The sequence below is a fragment of the Coffea arabica genome, chromosome 9c (genome assembly GCF_036785885.1).
Source record: "Coffea arabica cultivar ET-39 chromosome 9c, Coffea Arabica ET-39 HiFi, whole genome shotgun sequence".
In the NCBI taxonomy this organism is placed as follows: Eukaryota; Viridiplantae; Streptophyta; class Magnoliopsida; order Gentianales; family Rubiaceae; genus Coffea; species Coffea arabica.
In genome coordinates this window covers 8,172,816-8,193,171 of record NC_092326.1, presented here as the reverse complement: position 1 = coordinate 8,193,171, position 20,356 = coordinate 8,172,816, and the positions used below count along the sequence as shown (strand labels likewise).

At 37.5% G+C, this 20,356-nt stretch overlaps 1 protein-coding gene across 3 annotated transcripts; it reads right to left on the bottom strand.

Annotated features, from left to right (window-relative positions):
• Window positions 1-778: 778 nt before the first annotated feature.
• LOC113707686 (urease accessory protein G-like) lies at window positions 779-8,568 on the bottom strand. 3 transcript variants are annotated; one of them, XM_072064964.1, is made up of 7 exons: window positions 8,399-8,568; window positions 8,112-8,300; window positions 7,089-7,149; window positions 5,675-5,876; window positions 5,247-5,368; window positions 5,024-5,100; window positions 779-1,210 (listed from the first exon to the last, which is right to left on the bottom strand). In XM_072064964.1, the coding sequence occupies exons 1-7, from the start codon at window positions 8,479-8,481 to the stop codon at window positions 1,195-1,197; spliced, it is 750 nt and encodes a 249-aa protein (XP_071921065.1). In that variant the 5' UTR covers window positions 8,482-8,568; the 3' UTR covers window positions 779-1,194. The 3 variants fall into 3 exon arrangements, with proteins under 3 accessions (XP_071921065.1, XP_071921066.1, XP_071921064.1); XM_072064965.1 differs by having other exon boundaries at window positions 5,024-5,097; window positions 8,399-8,567; XM_072064963.1 differs by having other exon boundaries at window positions 5,024-5,128; window positions 8,399-8,565.
• Between the last annotated feature and the right edge of the window lie 11,788 nt (window positions 8,569-20,356).

Here is a 20,356-nt window from a genome sequence, read left to right as displayed (position 1 = left end):
CAAGGAAAAGGCAATGAAAGGAAAAAACACAGGAGAGAGAGAATCAGGAAAAATATTAGATGGAAAAAAGAAATAGAGTGTGCCTCTATCTCTGTCCTGACACATGTGCAACCTATGTGGCAAAAAAAAATTATAAAGGTAATAAATTTTAAAATTAGATTACTTTGGGTATATGTTTTAGAAGGAGAGTTATTTTGGCAATAAACTCTAAAGTTAGATATGACAATATTATTTGAGTAGACAAATCAATTTGAAGCATAAGAAAAAAAATTCTCCTCAGTGGAGTTAAATGCATTAGTGATTATTCTTTTTCATTTGATGAGCTGCATAATTATGATACTGATCGTACTCATCAAAACTTTTACATAAAGCGTTGGGAACACATACATACATGTCCTGCTCATCAAAAACATCAAGCTAATTCTCTGGGAATGCACATATATATAGTCACAGTATATCTGACATGTATTTAAGGTGCTGACTTGAAGGTAAAAAAAAAAAAAAGACTCAAATTTGATGTAATTTTGCAAGAGATTGGATTGCTAATAAGGACGCAAAAGAGTCAAAGTTTCATTTAGTTTTAGATCATGCACACACGAAACTGAGGCTCGATTAAGGTTAATGAGCTGTCAACCTCATATGTAAAGCTCAAGTTTTGAGATAGTCAAGCTATGCAAGCTTAGCTCATTCTCAAGCTTTGACACGAGAGCTTGCAAAAACATCCATTGAGATTAATTTAAGACAAATAAAGTTGTGCAACACTCGAATCAAACAAGACTTAGTAAGGACTCACTTGAGCTTTGGTTATCAAATCAAACATAGAAAACAACAAAGTGTTTATTGAAGTTTCAAGCTTGCCTTGATTAATATGAAACATGAAACTTACACAAGTTTCAAATTACTCCCAACTTAATTTCGATTAAGACTCTTATGAATTCAGCTCAAGAGCTAAACAAGCTATTTTGAACTGGTAAAAATAAACAGCAAACTGAAATGCTAGAGCTCTGACTTGATTTGGCTTGTTTAGACCCCTATTCAAAACTCTCTGCATTTCCCACCACCAATAGGAAATAGGATAAAAGCAGCTTGGAAGTGAGCATTGGCAGACAAACTCTCATAATCTGGTTCAACGACGCTGATTTCCAGTTGCTGCTTCCCAAGATCCCAGGATGCGGTTGACTATTTCCTCCACACCTACACCATGCTTGACCTGCATGTGCATGTGTCAACAATGTTAGCAGATAATTATCAAATTTGTCAACTAGTTAGAGATAAAAATGCTGTTTATGATGAAAATTTCCTGCAGATAATATGCTAGAGGTTTGAAGTATGGTTGCTAAGAAAAATCATAGATGAACGACATTCTCTAACGTGCCATAGGATACAGTAATAAGATACGTAGCTAACATACATCCCCACTAGTTGCATAGGGCAATCTGACATACAAACCATTGAACATGGCGTAAGCTTATACAAGATAACCAGACTAGCTTTGAAACAAAGACTGCACTGGACCTTAGTGCTATAAGTACGTTAAGTTGTTTACACACCAATTCAACATAAATTTAATGAACCCAAATGATTTCCAACTCCAGTGCATGTTGTGTAGTAAAAGAACTCCTCTTTAAATTATACAATGTCAAACAAATGAAAAGCTCACAGATGCAATGTAGGCAAGCTGCATTATTGCAAGTAAAAGTATCACTCATTTCATTGATTCCAATAAGATTCTGTTGGTCAACCAAAAGTAAGAAGTTTCAGATAGGTGAAAGTGAAGATGAGGATCAACCAAGACACAGTGAAGGGCAAGACACAGACCAAGGAGTGCTTGCACAAGGATAAAGGTGGCATTCCAAATTTGACAGACAAATGTCAAGGATAATTACCAGAGCCATTGATAATCCAGAAGGAAAAATTAGAATACCAAAACACACAGATATGGCAAATTGTCAAACATTGCCAAATACTTTTACAAGCAACAGTCTCGTTGAAAGAGGGAAAACATGGACAAGCTATTTTGGAAAAGAATAAAGCTATACTTAAAACGGGGAAAAAAAAACTAGTTACATCAACACGACACTAAATAAATTTTCTAATTTACCCCTAATTAATTTCTCCTCTTGCTCGCGATGTGCTGTGTGAATTCCCCAAATCCATGGCTGCGTTGTCCCTCTCTCCGGTCTCCTCCTGCCCTTGTTTTTAATTTCTCCTCGTAATCTTCCTTCTCCTCACTTTTTCTTTGCTTCCTGCCTATTTACACAACCCAATCTAAGTTATTTTCCCTCTTGGCCTGCTCCACTTCCTAATCTCTTCCCTTACCAACTAGTGGACTTGTGATAGTGTTTTGTGAAGCTTTGTGTTGTTGATGGTGGTGGTTGTGGCAGAGATGGTGGTGGAGTGATGGCGGTGGTGATGGTATCCCTGAGTTGCATAGTTAATGAAGTTGGTAGAAGTGAAGTGATAATGGTGGTAGTTGTAGTGGGATTGGGGGTGTTAGCGGTGAGTAATGATAGTGTTGGCACTAGTTGTTGATCATTGTGTCTAGTGTGGTGATTGATGGGTAGAAAGAAAATCAAACAATAGGGATATGGACATAAAAATAGAACCATGTAAGTGGCTTATGCATGTCTTCTATAAAAGTCACTCAGTGTAGGTGTACTGTTTAGAGAATTCTATCAAGGACTGTAGAGAAGCCCTATACACTAAGCTATGCAAATAACGACTAAGAGAACAACAGCTCTCAAAGCTTTCCAGTTCATTTAGTGAACCAACACAGTTGATTCATGTTAAGAATACAGGTACGGCCAACAAATCTGAATGTGACTCAGGGTTCCACCAATAACGCATTGACAGGTTGAGTGCAATTGTCCTGTTGCAGATGCATATAATTTACTAAATTAGATATGTAAGCAGTGGTTTCCGGGGCATTTAACTGCTACTCATGACCACAAATCTTATTAATCATTATTGTTGGGAGTTTCAGTAAATATACAAGTACCATTTTAAGGAGTCAGAGCTAAGGATTTCCTATTTTTAGAGTTTAAGGAAATATAGCAGCCCAGGGCATTGATATTTCACTCCGCTAGTTGTTACTGCACAACCCTCCACAGATTTTTTGGCCCTCTATCCAAGGGAGCTTAATGTCCCTCGTTTATCCCGTGACTTGCCTTGCTTTCCAATTTTTCAAAAGTATGCTTTTAGAATTAATAAATAAATCTCTGGGACTCTTTAATGCAATCAATTAATAGTTTCAACTCCTGCTTTTTGATTACAGTATACCTCCAAATTGTGCTTCCACGCAGATTAAACTTTTTTTCCTCCAAACTTAACTGTTGTTCGATAACTAAATCAGGCATTAAAGATGCAACAAAAGACAATTTATGCAAATGAGCATACATCTCACCATATCCCACAATACCAATGGTGCAAGAAGATCCAGCAAATATAAGATGGTGATTCATGAACATGTTTCCTTAAACCAAAGAGAATATGGAGAAGATCAAATTCCTTAGAATGTGACTTCCCAGAACAGTTTTAGCACAAAAGAGATCAATCAACAATAGATAAACAGACTGGCCCCATACAATAAACCAACAAGATTTGACATGAAGATTTATCGAGTTTGAAGGTCTTTGCCTACTTTTCATCACAGCAACAAAATTTCACAAAAATAAAGTAAATTCCAGCCCTATTGAGATCATTCCTCTCAAATTAAAAACGTTTGGTCTTACGTGCAGCAAAATAAGCATTTTCTCCACAAGCAAAAACACTTTTTTCATTTTTCTTGTTCGTTGAATCCATAAATGTGCTTCAACACATTATTGCTTGTCAAACCATATATTCCAGTAAAGAATGAACGAACTGATAAATAGAGGAATCAAAGTCCTAATGAATATCTATTGGTGAGCAAGAAGTGCAACAGGGTAGTTTTGAAATAAAAAACAGAGGCAAATCATGGGGACAAGGAGGAGTGGAATTACGGTGCAAAGGAAGACAAAAAGGGTCGAGGAGAGTTCCACTAAAAAATAGTCGAATGCCAAAGTTGGCTCCTGAGGGTTTATACTTTTTATAGACATATTTGAAACTTCCAGAGGAATCCTTTGGTGAACTTCACATTTCACAGTTTTTACTTTTCACAATAAAAATGCAACCATTGACTTCAGGATCATGCTTTCGACTTCAGAAACTAATAATGGTCATCAAACTCCATATGAATCTTAGTTAGGAAAACAACTTCTGGGCAAAATAATAACCCTGAGGTCCACGTTAATAGGCAATCTTGTTTCAGATTACAATAATTCCCCATTGTTAGATGTCATTTATGATACATTTAACCCCCTCTGCTATTTAAATCAAACAATAACCCCGTGAAAAGTACTGAAAATCATTGAAAGATGTTTGTGCTTAGATATGTGTACAGAAAGAGTAAATAGAGGACTTAAATAATGGAAAACCACAGTTGAGAACATACATAATGTCAGCAAGGAAAAATCAGTGAGAACTTAATGAAATGAACATTTGAGGGAAGAACTAAAGTTGACATGACAGACTTACATCCAGCCCCCTGATGGGTTTATACTAGTAAGAATTCTTTATAACACTTGTCAAAGATAAAATTTTTAGCTCTCTAAAATGTCATTACTATCCGTTTTAAAAATTAGGTACAGATTTACATGAATGTCAAAAAAACTCTAGTCTTAAACCATCTAGGTACAGAGAAGATGCAAATGAAATATCGACCGAGCATAATGTATGGATTAATATGCGACTGTCTATTTAAGATTTTGAATTTCTTATTGGTTATACTACTTACAAGAAAAAACAAGTTCAGCAGAGAGAATATTAATCTTATAACATTGCTTCCTCCTAGTATTGCAGAAACAAGAAAAAACAGAAAGCTTTTGTACCAAAAGGTCAGATACAGCACAAATATTTCTGCCTTGTGATTACAATTTTTTATTAAAGGAGAGTTACTAGACAGTAGGATGCACAAAGCATGCGACTGAAAGTATTGCAAACAAACCTGAGCAAAGACAAATGGCCCACCATCCCGCATCTGCAGCGCGTCACGTTCCATGACAGATAAATCAGCTCCAACTGCTGATGCAAGGTCAGTTTTGTTTATTACCTAATACCAGTGATAACAAAGTAAAAAGAATTTAAGGACTCTGTACAAGGAGTGACATACAAAATTACAACAACGTCAGCGAGAGAAAGCTGCTAATATAGCAACCTCAATTACGTACAAGAAGGTCGGCCTGTGTAATGCCTGGACCTCCTTTTCGAGGTATTTTATCACCACCAGATACATCAATAATATAAATAATATAGTCAGCCAGTTCTCTGCTGAAGTTGGCAGCCAGATTGTCTGCACCATAAAGATAAAAGAAAATTGGCAAAGCATGATTAATGCCGCTTCAAAAAAAAAATTAAAGCTGACAGTTTAAGATTACTGGATTCTATGGCAAGATGCTCTATATTTGACTTGTTGATAGAACTGTTATCTGTTGGTTACGCAACAGAGAAATAGCCAACCTACTAAACTCAGCAAAAATTGAATTAGAAAATTTCTTCCAACAGACTTTCTGGTCATTATGTTTCAAGTGACTTCCCAGATTATATGACATATATAAAATTAAAAACCTCTATCGTAGATATTTGGTATACCAATTACCTCCACCAGATTCACAAAGAAGAATGTCTGCTTTGAACAAGTTAGAAAGCTCCTCAAGAGGACCAAGATTAATGCTGATATCTTCCCGAATTGCAGCATGCGGGCAGCCTCCTGTTTCTACCGCACGAATCCTATCTTCAGGAAGTGCTCCATGCTTTATCAGAAACTCCCCATCCTCTTTCGTGAATATGTCATTAGTAACCTAAAAGTGTCATAGCCATATTTCATTTTTTTCCCAGTGCAGTTCAAGAAAGTGAGGATGAGAGAAGATCATTTGCATTAATTTTCACATACAGTTGAAAGGGTGCCACATTGCATCAAAGCAAAACAGGAAGCAGAAACTCTAATTGCCCAAGCAATAGGAGGGAGAAAAAAGCAAACTCGAGAAATAGCCTAAACAAATTGGTCATAAGCATCCTCACAAAAATAGAACCTGACAAAGGTTTTCAGCTTTTTGGAAACACCAAATCTGAGTCAAATACATAATATGAATCTTCTATAGTTTATTCTATGGAAGGTAGTTTCTGGCAAAGTAAATAGGATGGTTCATAAGGACACTTTACAGCACTAACAATATAACAGGAAATACATGCTAAGTTGCCATTTTAACTTTTTTGACTTCTAAATAGAAGAGGTTGAATAACGTTAGACAATATCATAGTTGAAAAAATAAATGAACTAATCAAATAACAAGCAGGGAAAAGTAGTTGCTCGTGCACCTTGAGTTTTAGTAACTGACTGCAGTATGTCAAGTCAAATATATACCATATGCAAGTTACAAAATCATTAACATGTATAAGCTTCAATGCTCAAACATAAATAGATTTGTAAGATTGAAACATTTTGCACAAAATTTGTCAGCTATCCACCATTCTAGGATTAGGTTTTTCCAGCATGTCTGTGCAGGACTAGAAATGAAACCCATAACGCATTATTTGCATGTCTCTGGATGTCTCACACTTGAAGACTTAATCCACATAAATTTTCCATCCTCCAACCGAAACAATTGGAAAAACCCGTAAACAAAAACTCAACACTTTTAAGACAAGATAATAGCAACATAGAACCAAGATGTTTTAATGCATACAGCCTTGTCAACATGTTATTTGTATATTTTCCAACAGTTCATGAATATCCTTGCCTAATTATTGCAAGACAAAACCAATAAATCTTCATTGCTGTTAATAAAAACAAGTGTGTTCTCTGAAAAAATTTACATTATCCGTGATATGATATTGAAGCAGAAGTTTCAAAAAGTTTTCCCGTACAGGAAGAATTATAATACTTGTGATATTCACAACAAACAAGCAAAAAAGTCATCAAAATGCTCCAAGGAAAGCTGAGGGGATCTTTATCATTCTCTATCATTTACATGTTAGTAAACTAAAATCCCAAAATTTGAATTGTTACTTACAGCAGCAAGACTGTACTTATCCCTCAAGAACTTACAGAGGGCCAGCATTAAAGCTGTTTTCCTGAAAGAGTAAGCAAAAATTCATCAAGACTGAAACTAAATCCAAAGAGCATAACAAGACATCACGGTCAAACTCACACAATACTCTCTATTTAGTACAGGCAAAAAACTGCAAGAAATAGAAATAGTCACGTCAGATATCAGAACCATCACTTGTTTCCTTTTCTTTGGATGATTGCACTGAAGGTTGGGAGATTCCAAGGTTCACATCCATCATGGACTCATAAGATGTCACAAAGCATGGAGAATACGAAAAAAGAAGATTGTATATACAAGAAAGTTCATCAATCCACAGCTTGAAAAGGATAGTCCAGCAACCACACGCAACTATGCAAATGTGATTAAGATACTTTTGCATTACTATCAGAGACGCAGAACAAGGAAGAACTTGAACACCAAATATTTGTGTGCCCATCTACTAGAGCTCCATACACTCACATAGACAGTTCATATGCAATCCACAACTGGTTAGATCCCTTTAGTTCTGTGGAACTGTTTGAGGACATGGACAATATATACTCCCTCTTTAATCTCTTAATAATCATAAAAAAATAACAAAAAATGTGACAGCATAACTCCTATAAGATATCCAGAAGAAATGGTGCTCCATAATTTTACCATCTGGCTGGCTTCTTAATCTACCAAATACCTTAATCTTTCCAAGCCATTTATCTTTGTAAACTGAATCAACAACAATATTTTTTAAATATCTTCTAAGTCCAATACTTCCCATATATCCCTACTATAAAAACATATATGAAGCTAATTAATCTGTTGAATATGCTGTTAACTCTAAACAAGTAGTAATGAAAAACACATAGTTGAATTGAACAAAAGAATCTCATAACACCCAAAAGAGAGCAGAGAGCGAAAGAATTGACCTCTAAGAGACACAACGAAGAAGTACCAATAGCTTGATAAAGAAGTGGAAATAAACTTGATGGAAAGTTAGAGGGTTCTCACCCAGTACCAACAGGGCCACCAATACCAACAGTGAAGGCTCTCTCATTGAAATCCCTGTTAGAAAGTGGGCGTGCCCTTCGGCTAAAGTAGCCAGGCGAGTAAATGGGTTCGTGGGAATGAGGTGCCAATCCGTCATGGCTATGGTACTTCCTCCCATCTGGGCCTATCCAAGATGTTGCTTCCGAATCCCTGTTGCATGTGTCAATCAAATTTTAGAAAGCAAAGAAATATTTAGACGAACTTTGAATTGAATATTGAGTTAAGTGAAAAAAATAGAAAGAAATTACTCATGGGGAGGGTTATGGTGGTGATGGTCATGGTGGTGGTGGTGGTGATGTCCCTGGTGGAAATTGTGGTCTTGAGAAGCCATTTTGAACGTGGAAGACTGGAAGTGTCTTCGGAAGGTTCAAATTGAAGTCCGGGAGACAGCAAATAGAGAGGACTGCTGTGACTGACAGACCGACTTGGTGGTTGAACAAGTCAACTGTCAGGATTTGGGGGCTTAATTGTAAATAGTAATAAATAATAACAGTTTCTGTTATAGGCTGTTATAGGTAGTTAAAGTGCTGAGTCAGATGACATCAGCATGTCAGTCAGTTAAGCCAGTTAGTGATCGTGTAGTTCATTTCTATATAATGTGCTCTCTGCAATTGCAGAGGTATCAAGAAAAATAACAGAATTGATTCTTCCTCCTCAAGTCATCACTCTCTCTCCTACCCTTCTCCCTCTTGTTCTTAGTTTCCACAGCTGCATCGCAGCTCTATCTCAGGAATTCTGCTTGAATTCCTGACAATTGGTACCAGAGCAACGATTCTCGGACTGATTGCAACTATTAACAATGGTGGAAGGCACACGATTCAAGAATATGGAAGATCAATTGAAGAAACAGGAAGTACGACTGCAGGAAGCTCTGCAAGCAATTTTCTCTCTCCAACAGAATCAACAAGAAGTCCAACAGCAATTACGGGGAGAGATGGAGAATTCGAACCAGGAAATGAGGGCATTGATCTCAGGCATGGACCAGAAGCTCAACGCATTGATCCAAATTATGGCCAGAGAGAAGCAATTGGAAAGAGATGAGGCAGTACAGTCAGAAAAAACTCCAATTCTACCAACGCCCCCAGCACACACGAAGCTCCAGTCTGAGCTTGGTGTTAATCAGTGCTCCAGAGCCAAGCCTTCCAAGGTATTCTTACCAAATCCCCCGAAAATTGAGTTACCCCTCTTCACTGGAGAAAATCCACGCATTTGGCTTCGTAAATGCCAGAAATATTTCCTCACCTACCAAATTCCTCCAGACCAGCAAATGGAAGTAGTTGAGATGTTTTTGGACAGTAAGGCGGATGTATGGTATCAAGGCATCAAGATGGAATTTCTAGAGTTATCTTGGCAACAATTCACTGAACTGCTCGATGAGAGATTCGCAGAAAAAGGAGCTCGGGATGTAGTTGAAGATTTCAACAAGCTGCAGCAAGTAGGAACAGTGGAGGACTACCAGGAAAGGTTTGAGGAATTAAAATCGTTGATGCTAGTAAAAAATCCTCACCTATCCGAATCATATTTCATTTCAAGTTTCATTAGTGGATTGCGAGATGAAATTAAGACTATGGTAAAAATGTTGAAGCCAAACAGAGTGTCAGATGCTATGGATTTAGCCAGACTGCAGGAAGAAGCCTGGAGGTTGCAGCAGAAATCTGCTAAACAATTAACAAAGTCACCTGTTGATCCAAAGTCTGGCTTATACAAAGGTACTACAGCTGTTCCAAATGCCTATAAAATTCCACCGACTAATGTAATCAAAGGGGAGACTAGTTCAGCTACACCAATCAGGAAAATATTGCCACAAGAAATACAATTTAGAAGGAATAATGGACTGTGCTTCAAGTGTGGTGAACGTTTTGGAGTAGGACACCAATGCAAGAATAGACAACTGAACATGATGATAGTCGACGAGGAAGATGAAGAAGAATTCTTGGATGCTGTAAGGGAGCAAGATGAAAAGACAGGCAACCCTGGAGAATTGATGGAGGTATCGCTCCATGCACTTTCTGAGGCACTGAAGAGGAAAACAATCACTCTCAGGGGAGAAATCAAGGGAGTTCCCATACACATTCTGATGGACACAGATAGTTCAGACACCTACATTAGCCACCATCTGGTTAAAGCTCTAGAATTACCATATTTGGTCACCACTCCTTTCACAGTAGTCATTAGGGATGGCTCAATGATATCAGGATGCACTAAGAGTTCTAAGGTGCTTTGGTCCACTAATAATCACAAGTTCTGTTTTGACAAGAGGATCATGGAGCTAGGAGGATCGGATTTGATTTTAGGAATGGATTGGATGGCTCATTATAGCCCCATCACATTTGACTTCCACAAGCTAAATATAGCTATTCATAGCGAAGCAGAAGAAATTATCCTGCAGGGATGTGTAGCAGAAGCTGAGCTCAATCTGTTGAGAAACAAGGACCTGAGGGACTTCATTAATTACAAACATAGCTATTACAGTATATTTCAGGGAATTCAAAGGAAAAATCCAGATGCTGAGACACCTATTGAAGTCAAGGAGTTGTTGGACAAGTACAAGGATGTGTTTGCAGCACCTACCGGCTTACCACCAGAGAGAAGTCTGGACCATGCCATACCCCTCAAGTCAGATGCTCAGGCCTTCAAAATCAAGCCTTACAGGTGCCCTCACTCACAAAAAACTGAGATAGAAAAGCAAGTTGTGGAAATGCTAGACAATGGAATCATTAAGCATAGTAATAGTCCCTATGCTTCACCTGTGTTGCTGGTCAAAAAGAAAGATGGTACTTGGCGTTTTGTGTTGATTATAGGCACCTGAATAAATTGACTGTTAAGGACAAGTATCCCATCCCTAATATTGAGGAGCTGATAGCTGAGTTATGTGGATCCAAATACCATTCCAAAATAGACCTGAGGCCAGGGTATCACCAGGTTAGAGTTAAAGTCCAAGATGTGCACAAGACTGCTTTTCAAACTCATGAAGGGCATTATGAATTTCTAGTTATGCCTTTTGGGCTGACAAATGCTCCAGCCACCTTCCAAGCATTAATGAATCAGGTTTTTCAACCTTATCTGCGCAAGTTTGTGTTAATATTTTTCGATGACATACTGGTCTACAGCAAAGATCTGGATCAGCATGTGAAACATTTGGAGGTGGTATTGGAGGTACTGAGAGAGAATCAGCTGTATGCTAAGCTGTCTAAATGCTCTTTTGCTCAGCAGAAGATTGAATATCTTGGGCATATGATTTCATCAGAAGGGGTGAGTATGGAAGAAGGAAAGATCAAATATGTTTTAGATTAGCCTACCCCCAACTCAGTTAAGGCATTAAGGGGCTTTCTAGGCCTTACGGGCTACTATAGGGGATTCATCAAACATTATGGTATCATCTGCAGGCCATTGACAGATCTACTCAAGAAGGATAGCTTCTGCTGGGATGAACAAGCAGATGCTGCCTTTAAGAAACTTAAGCAGATCATGCGTACTTCACTAGTTCTCAGGTTACCAGATTTTGAGAGACCATTTGTGATTGAGACAGATGCCAGTAATGGAGGCATAGGTGCAGTGTTGCAGCAGGACTCTCATCCTATAGCATACCTCAGTAGGGCTCTATCAACAAGGAATTTGGGTCTATCTATCTATGAGAATGAATTAATGGCCTTGGTGTTAGCTGTGACCAAATGGAGGCATTATTTAGTGGGACACCATTTCATCATTAAGACTGATCACCAGTCACTAAAGTATTTGTTAGAACAAAAGTTAACTACACCCCTGCAGCACAAGTCGTTGACTAAATTATTGGGCCTGGACTATGAGATATAGTATAAGAAGGGCAGTGACAACACTACTGTTGATGCTCTATCTAGGAAGGCATTCTGTGGCCAGGAAGACCAGCAAGAGAACTCCTTCCTAGCAATTTCTGCAGTCAAACCCAAGTGGATGGAGGAATTATGCAGGAGCTACGAGGGGGATGAGCACTGGCAATTTGTTATAGCTCAATGCCTGCTGGACTCACACACAGGGAGTGATTATTAGATCTTAGATGGCATCATTAAGTACAAGGGAAAACTGGTAGTAGGGTCAGCAAATGATATCAGGAGCTCCCTACTCAAGGCAGTACATGATATTGCTCAGGGAGGACATTCAGGCCAAAGAGGGACTTATCAGAAGTTGAAAGCCTTATTCTATTGGGAAGGAATGAAGCAAGATGTGATCAAGTTTGTCAGTACGTGTGACGTGTGCCAGAGGTGCAAGCATGAAAATGTGCCTTACCCGGGCCTGTTGCAGGCTCTGACTATCCTTGATAAGGCATGGTCCCACCTCACTATGGACTTCATTGAGAAGTTACCTATGTCACAGGGAATGGATACCATTATGGTGGTCATAGATCGCTTCACAAAATATGCACATTTTCTGGTGCTCAAACATCCTTTTACAGCTATACAGGTTGCACAACTCTTCCTGGACAATGTATACAAGCTACATGGACTGCCAGTGTCTATTGTCAGTGATAAAGATAAAATTTTCACTAGCAAATTTTGGCAGGAGTTATTCAGATTGATGGGAGCAGCACTACACCTAAGCTCTTCCTACCATCCCCAAATAGACGGTCACTCAGAAAGACTCAATCAATGTTTAGAAAATTTCCTGAGGTGTATGTCCAGTGAACACCCTACTCACTGGTACAAGTGGTTGCCTTTAGCAGAGCTATGGTACAATACTACATTCCATTCTGGACTGCAGATCACACCATTTGAAGTTTTCTATGGATATAAACCATCATGCTTACCATTGGGACCATATCAGGATACAATTATTCCAGGTGCTAAGGACCTGGTCCAGGAAAGAATTTGAATCTCTCAGTCCATTAAGGAGAAATTGGACAAGGCGCAGCAACGAATGACTTATTTTGCCAATCAGAACAGAATCGAAAGGACCCTAGCAGTTGGCGATTATGTTTTCCTTAAGTTGCAGCCTTATAGGCAACAGTCCTTAGCCATCAGAAGGAGCCTTAAACTAGCAGCTAAGTATTTTGGCCCTTTTGAGGTTTTGGAAAAGGTGGGTCAGGTTTCATACAGGCTTAAGTTACCTGAGGGGGCCAGGATACATCCTGTCTTTCACATATCCTTGCTCAAGAAAAGGATTGGCCCGGATCAGCACACCAACCCCACTATACCAGAGTTTGATATGCAGGATCACTGCATATTAGAACCTGAGGCAGTGCTACAGAGGAGGGTTGTCCTTAGGAAGGATCAACCTATGATCCAATATCTGATTAAGTGGTCTCACATGGACTCCTGTGAAGCTTCTTGGGAAGACGCCTCTGTTATCAATCACCAGTTTCCTTAATTCCAGCCTTGAGAACAAGGCTAGTCATAAGGAGAACGGATTGTCAGGATTTGGGGGCTTAATTGTAAATAGTAATAAATAATAACAGTTTCTGTTATAGGCTGTTATAGGTAGTTAAAGTGCTGAGTCAGATGATGTCAACATGTCAGTCAGTTAAGCCAGTTAGTGATCGTGTAGTTCATTTCTATATAATGAGCTCTCTGCAATTGCAGAGGCATCAAGAGAAATAACAGAATTGATTTTTCCTCCTCAAGTCATCACTCTCTCTCCTCTCCTTTCTCTCCTACCCTTCTCCCTCTTGTTCTTAGTTTCCACAGCTGCATCGCAGCTCTATCTCAGGAATTCTGCTTGAATTCCTGACATCAACCCGGTGCCTTGGACACGGATCGGGCTAGTTTACTAGTCTGACCAGTTGCAACCGGGGAAAAATGGCTATTGAACTTGCAGACCGAAAACTAGCAGGAAATCTAAAGAAACCCAAGGCTCTGTTTGTTTGATCACAAAGTCGTGCAAGAAAGTGCATCGTGAGAAAAGTGGAGTGAAACGAGATAAAGAAAAATGAAATTAAGAGTATCCTGCCCATGTTTGGTTGCAGAAAAATTTAAATTGTTGTGTTTGATTAATAGGAAAGTTGCAGAATAATAGGTTAGGATTTTAGCATGTGTGTGTATGTGTGTGTGTGTGTATATATATATATATATATATATCAAAAGTAAATATTGATTTCATCAAAATAAATGGAAACTAACAACATGAACTTTTATACTATTGCATCTAAGCATTTTATTCAGCATCATACAATGAAAACAAAGAAAACATAAAAATGCATTGTCATCGACAAACTAGAAATTCTTATTAACTATATATATATATATATAAATCAAAAGTAAAAATTGATTTCATCAAAATAAATGGAAACTAACAACATGAACTTTTATACTATTACATCTAAGCATTTTATTCAGCATCATACAATGAAAATAAAGAAAACATAAAAATGCATTGTCATCGACAAACTAGAAATTCTTATTAACTACTATTCTAATGAGACTCAAGTTTGCATAGGACATTTTAAAAAATCTTCAATATAGTCATCATCATCAACCCACTCGAGCCGCCAATGTTACAATGTTTTTAAATATATAATTTTCTTATCGGGTAAGGAAGTCAAAAATGCCACAAGACTCTCAAAAACATTGTAAATACAATTTTCTTTCAAACCTTCAACTGCTTTTATATTCTTAAGCAAAGTAGATGGATTGATAAATGTTAGTTCATTTTTTCTATCGATTGTTTCTACCATTTGCTTAACACTTAATGCAATACCCTCATGGTCTGAATATAGGTTTTGGCATTTTTCATACGACGAGTTTCATCCTTATCAGTTGTGTTTGAGGATGAAGCTCTTTGATCCTTATCACTTATTCTTACAGTTGTTTATAAAATCATATAAATAAAAAAATGAAACTATAACTTACCAAAATTTTTTATCGATATGAAGATGAAGAGAAGAAAAAGAAAGATATTTTTTTGAAAGGAGCAAAGAAGAAGGATTTTATTATGATGGTGTTTCCATGCCTTTTAATTAGTGTTATATATAGATGATTGAAATGGATAAAAAGATTTAAGGAGAGATTTTATTAACAGTTTTAAGTATAAAATTTTTTGACCATCTAACAAACAAAAAAGAGAGTTATGATAGGACACAATATTCAACGGTATTATCATAATTCAAAAAATATTGTTATCCAAAAAAATTTATCCATTAAAATTTTCCCATTGTAATTCAAAAAAGATTTTCCTAATTCAAAAAAATATTGTTAAGATTTTCCTCCACTTTTCTTACAACCAAACATTATCCAATGGATTCGAGAACTAAGTCCAAAATGACCATTTTAACTTAAACTAGTTTTTTTAGCCTCACGCGATGTGTGAGAATGCCTTGGGTCTGTGTTAAACAAGATCAAATGAAGGCAAGTGAATTAATATAAAATGGTTATATATTAAATACATGATGGGTACTAGTAACTGAGGGGAATTTGACTTTAGGTAAATTGGTTATTGTCATTATTCGTTTATTCATTTGGTTTGTATTTTTGTCTAGATAGTCAGTTATTGGCTTAAGATCTTTGCAAATTCTTAATACTATAAACAAATGGTGCATTCATTTGAAATGTGCAAGTACATACAAATATCACAAATATGGTGATACTAATCACTTTTAAAATTATGCTCACACTATTTCTATCTAGTTAAAAATGAAAATAAATTTAAACAAGTAAAAGTCTTCTTGAAACCTATTGTGAATAAATACAATGGTGGTGTCAATAATTTAAAAGAACAATCATCACATGTCTATAGAATAAAAAATGTCAAGAAATTGAGAATTATTCACAGTATAGTAAAACACATATGCTTCTAGCAATTGTAGTCAAAACTATCATATTGATAAGTGTTGTTTCTTTTAGTAATAGTTCCAATAGAACATGTCTTCTTAAACTTCTTGCACTCTTTGCAACATTTTTTGTGTGTAGCACATAGATCATGATCATCATATTTTTCTTTGTATCTCTGTTTTGGTGCAAAGACAAATGAAAAGTATAGACCATTAGTCGATGACAATGAACTTTTCCTACTCTTTTTTCAAGCATTCTCTGAAAAGGACTTGAACAAATTATAGTAAGCTCAAGACATACAATGTGTAGTATATTTTATCTTATAGCCTTAATAACTAGTTGGACCTTAACTACCATTTGAATCGCATGAGGATGTCCAAATTTCTTTTTGAGTTTGCTATGAAATGCCTGGATTTTTTCTTGAACTTGTTGCAAATTTCTTATACATTTGTGGGAATGCGTTAATAGGAGAATTACTTAGGAAGTACTAAACAATAGCTAGGGACAACCTGGAGAAATATATCATACCCAGATTCATTGCATTGTATTATCCCTATTCCCGCAAATGCAAAGAAATAGTATCCTTGCATTTACAGATTGATCTTAGTATGGACCATCCAATATTGATTTATAAATAACCAAATTGGGATTTATCTCTACCTTTCTCATATCATTGAAGATTCTAACAGTATTTTCCATGTTTCTTTGCTTGCAATACCCATCAATGCCTATCAGTGAAGATTCTAAGGGTCTTTTCCATGTTTCTTTACTTGCAATACCTATCAATCATGAATCATAACTAAGCAAACTGGAATTAGTCCATTGATAAACACGTTGCATTGTAAGTTGATTTATATATTCTTGGTTCTACAAAAAATAACTGACGAGTTTCATGGACGAACAAACATGTTCGGCAAAATTTTTCCAAACAACTTTCACAATTCAAATGCCCCTCCAAACACCGATTTTTAGAATATCAATGAATTAGTGCTGCATAGGTTCTTGACCAATTCATGAAGAAATTCCTCTGCTATAGCCACACACCTAACTTCCAAAATCAACTGGTGAGAGTAGTACAAGTAATTGGATCAACTCAACCCTCTAACATGGTTCCCTTTTTCCCTAACACAATTCTCATCAGTACAAGTAATTTGTGAATCTTAGTCCCAAGCTTTTAATGATTACAAAACAAATGGATGATACTAATATCTCTTCAAGGAATACTTTTAGCTATGAAGCAAATCAGATTCAAAGATCAAGTGCAAATTGAAAGAGTCAAAGGTTGCTGAAAGCTGTCGGACACTTGTAAGGACAGGACTGGACGTCTGATAAATATTGCACAATTTCGGATGCATGAAGAACTCCATCACCGAACGTCTGAAGGAATTAAGTCATTTCTTCCAGCTCACTGACTTCGTCGGACGCAAAACATTAGAGCACCAGACGTCCAATAATCAATGCGGCACTTTGGATGCAAAGCATTGGAGGTACCGGACGTCCGAAAGAACTGAAGAAAATTTCTCATATTTATCATTTGGTTTCGAACGCATGCATCAGAGACACCGGATGTCCGAAAGAATTATAGAAATTTCCTCAAACTCACTGCCCACTGTCAGACGCGAAAATTTGCTGTATTGGACGTCCGACACCCCCAACGTCTAGTTGACTATTCAGCTACTTTCTATCTGTTGGAAGTTATAATGAGAACTTTTCTGAACTCATATAAATAGCACATTGTTAGAAACTTAAAAATAACTTTTGCACATTGAGACTACAAAACCTGTCTGAGTAGTAAAAATAACTTTTGCACATTGAGACTACACGATCCATCCTGGTAGTAATAAGATGTACCAAGACCTGCGACGGTTGTACTGGTGGGATAAGATGAAAAGAGAGATTGCTCAATATGTCCAAACCTGTCTGAGTTGCCAGCAAGTCAAGACTGAACACCAAAAACCCTCCGGACTGTTACAACCTCTTGAGATACCTGAATGGAAGTGAGAAAATATCACGATGGACTTTGTTTCTGGACTGCCAAGAACTCAAAAAGGACATGATGCCGTTTGGGTGATCGTTGATCGGTTGATCAAATCAGCCCATTTCTTACCTGTGAATGTGAAGGATTCCATGGATAAACTAGCTCGGTTGTACCTGAATGAAATTGTGAGGTTACATGGGGTTCCAGTGAGTATAGTTTCAGACCGAGATCCTCGTTTTGTATCGAGGTTTTGGCAAAAATTTCAAGAGCACTTAGGGACCAAACTTAACCTTAGTACCACTTATCACCCCCAGACGGATGGCCAGTCGGAGCGAACGATTCAAACCCTCGAGGATATGTTACGAACTTGTATTCTAGATTTTGGGGGTAATTGGGGCCAACACATGACTTTGGTAGAGTTCGCCTACAATAATAGTTTCCATTCGTCCATTCAAATGGCACCATATGAAGCTCTCTACGGACGGAAGTGTCGTTCACCCATTTACTGGGATGAAGTAGGGGAAAAGAAAGTTCTAGATCCAACAACCATTCCTTGGATGGAGGATGCGCAAGAAAAGGTTAAATTGATCCGTCAAAAACTCCAAACAGCTCAAAGCCGACAAAAGAGCTACGCCGATAACCGAAGGAAAGATTTGGAGTTCGAAGTTGGAGACCGTGTCTTCCTTAAGATCACGCCACTACGAAGCGTCATTGCGGGTAGAGGAAAGAAACTTCAACCACGGTTCGTGGGGCCTTACAAAATTCTTCAGCGAGTTGGGAAAGTAGCGTATCGACTCGAGTTGCCGCCAAGTTTAGCTCGGATTCATGACGTTTTCCATGTCTCGATGTTGAAAAAGTACTACCCTGATCCAACCCACATTGTGCGACCAGAGGAGATTGAGTTAGATAAGGCACTCACTTACGAAGAGAGACCTGTACAAGTACTCGATCGAAGGATTAAAGAACTGAGGAATAAACAAATTCCATTAGTGAAGGTTTTATGGAGGAATCATGGAATAGAAGAGGCAACCTGGGAGATGGAGGAAGAGATGCAAAAGAAATACCCTGAGCTGTTTAGTAACCCAGGTGAGCAATTTCGAGGGCGAAATTTCTTAAGGGGGAGAGGATGTGACAACCCAGAATGGAAAAAAAAAAGATTTTAGGGTTTTATTCCTGTGCACCCGTTTTCTTTTATTTTCTTTATTATATTACTTTTATCCACATTTTATCAGTAAATATAGTTTTTAAATCATTTTTCTAGTATAAGGTAGTTCGTGAGAAATTAGAAATATATTTTGGACGTGGGACCTGCTAGTGTATTAAGTGAGAGAAATTCGGCCAATTCGGTTCAATTTTTCATAAAGGGATTTAATTACTAGGTGTTAGTAGATGATTAGAGGTTATCTAGATGGTTTAATTATGGAGGGACAAGAAGATAACTCTAAACAAAACAAAGTGCCAAGTGTCCAATTCTTGTTGGCTTAAACTTGCCTAACTTTCTTTATCTTTACTTAAAAGTCCAAATTTGACCAAGTTGTCTTCACTCCTTCATCTCTCTTGGCCGAATCTCCCTTGGAAGCAAAGGGAAGAAACCTTCAACCTTTCATCTTCAAATCTTGCTTCAATCTTGAAAATCAACCGATTATTTCTTGAATTAGTCCACAAAATCAACTTGCTAAGGGTGTTTGAAGAACTTGGTGGTGTTGTTTTGGAAGAAAACCTCCTAAGCTACAACCTTTCTTGAAGATCTAAGGTATCTTGCTTGGAACTCATCTTTTGTTCCTAATTTTGGCCAATTGGTGCCTTATAGTAGCTATATACGTGATTTTCGGAAGATTTGGTGGATTGGAGTGAAGCTAGCTAATTTTCTGATTTTTGTGGATTTATTTCTGTTTTCCTATGATGGATATGTTTGGGATTGAATTGATGGTTCTCAATGGTGTTAAATAGCTCTCTTGTACGTTAATTGTGGTTATTTGCGGAAAATTTCCGCTTGTGCGGAAAATTTCAGATTTTAGGGTTTCAAATTGGGGGTTTTCTATGGATGATTGTTGAGCTTCTAATTGGCAGAAATTGAGGGGTATTGTGACCCTAATGCAGTATATTGAATGGCTTATGAATTGTTTGGGTGCTTGTGGTTGTGTTGGATGGCTTTTAATGCTTGTTTTGTATGTTGGAAAAGCTGAAATTGTAGGGGAAATGCTGTCCAAGTGTCTAGGATATTAGGTTCTTGTGAGTTAAGTTGAGCTTTGATAGAAATGAACGGTCATAGGGTTAGTTTCTACTTTTAACCCTAAATGTTATGTATTTTTCATTTCCAAGCTGTATTTAGATCTTGCCTTAATAGTTCCTATTAAAAAGGTGTTCGACTCGTGGTTGAGTCTTAATTGTACTTTCTTGATTATTATAGGGCGTGCCGGTGATCCAAGGCTCACGTCGGGCGAAAACTTGTGAAATTTCTTTGTCGAACTTGGTGAGTGTACTACTCACAT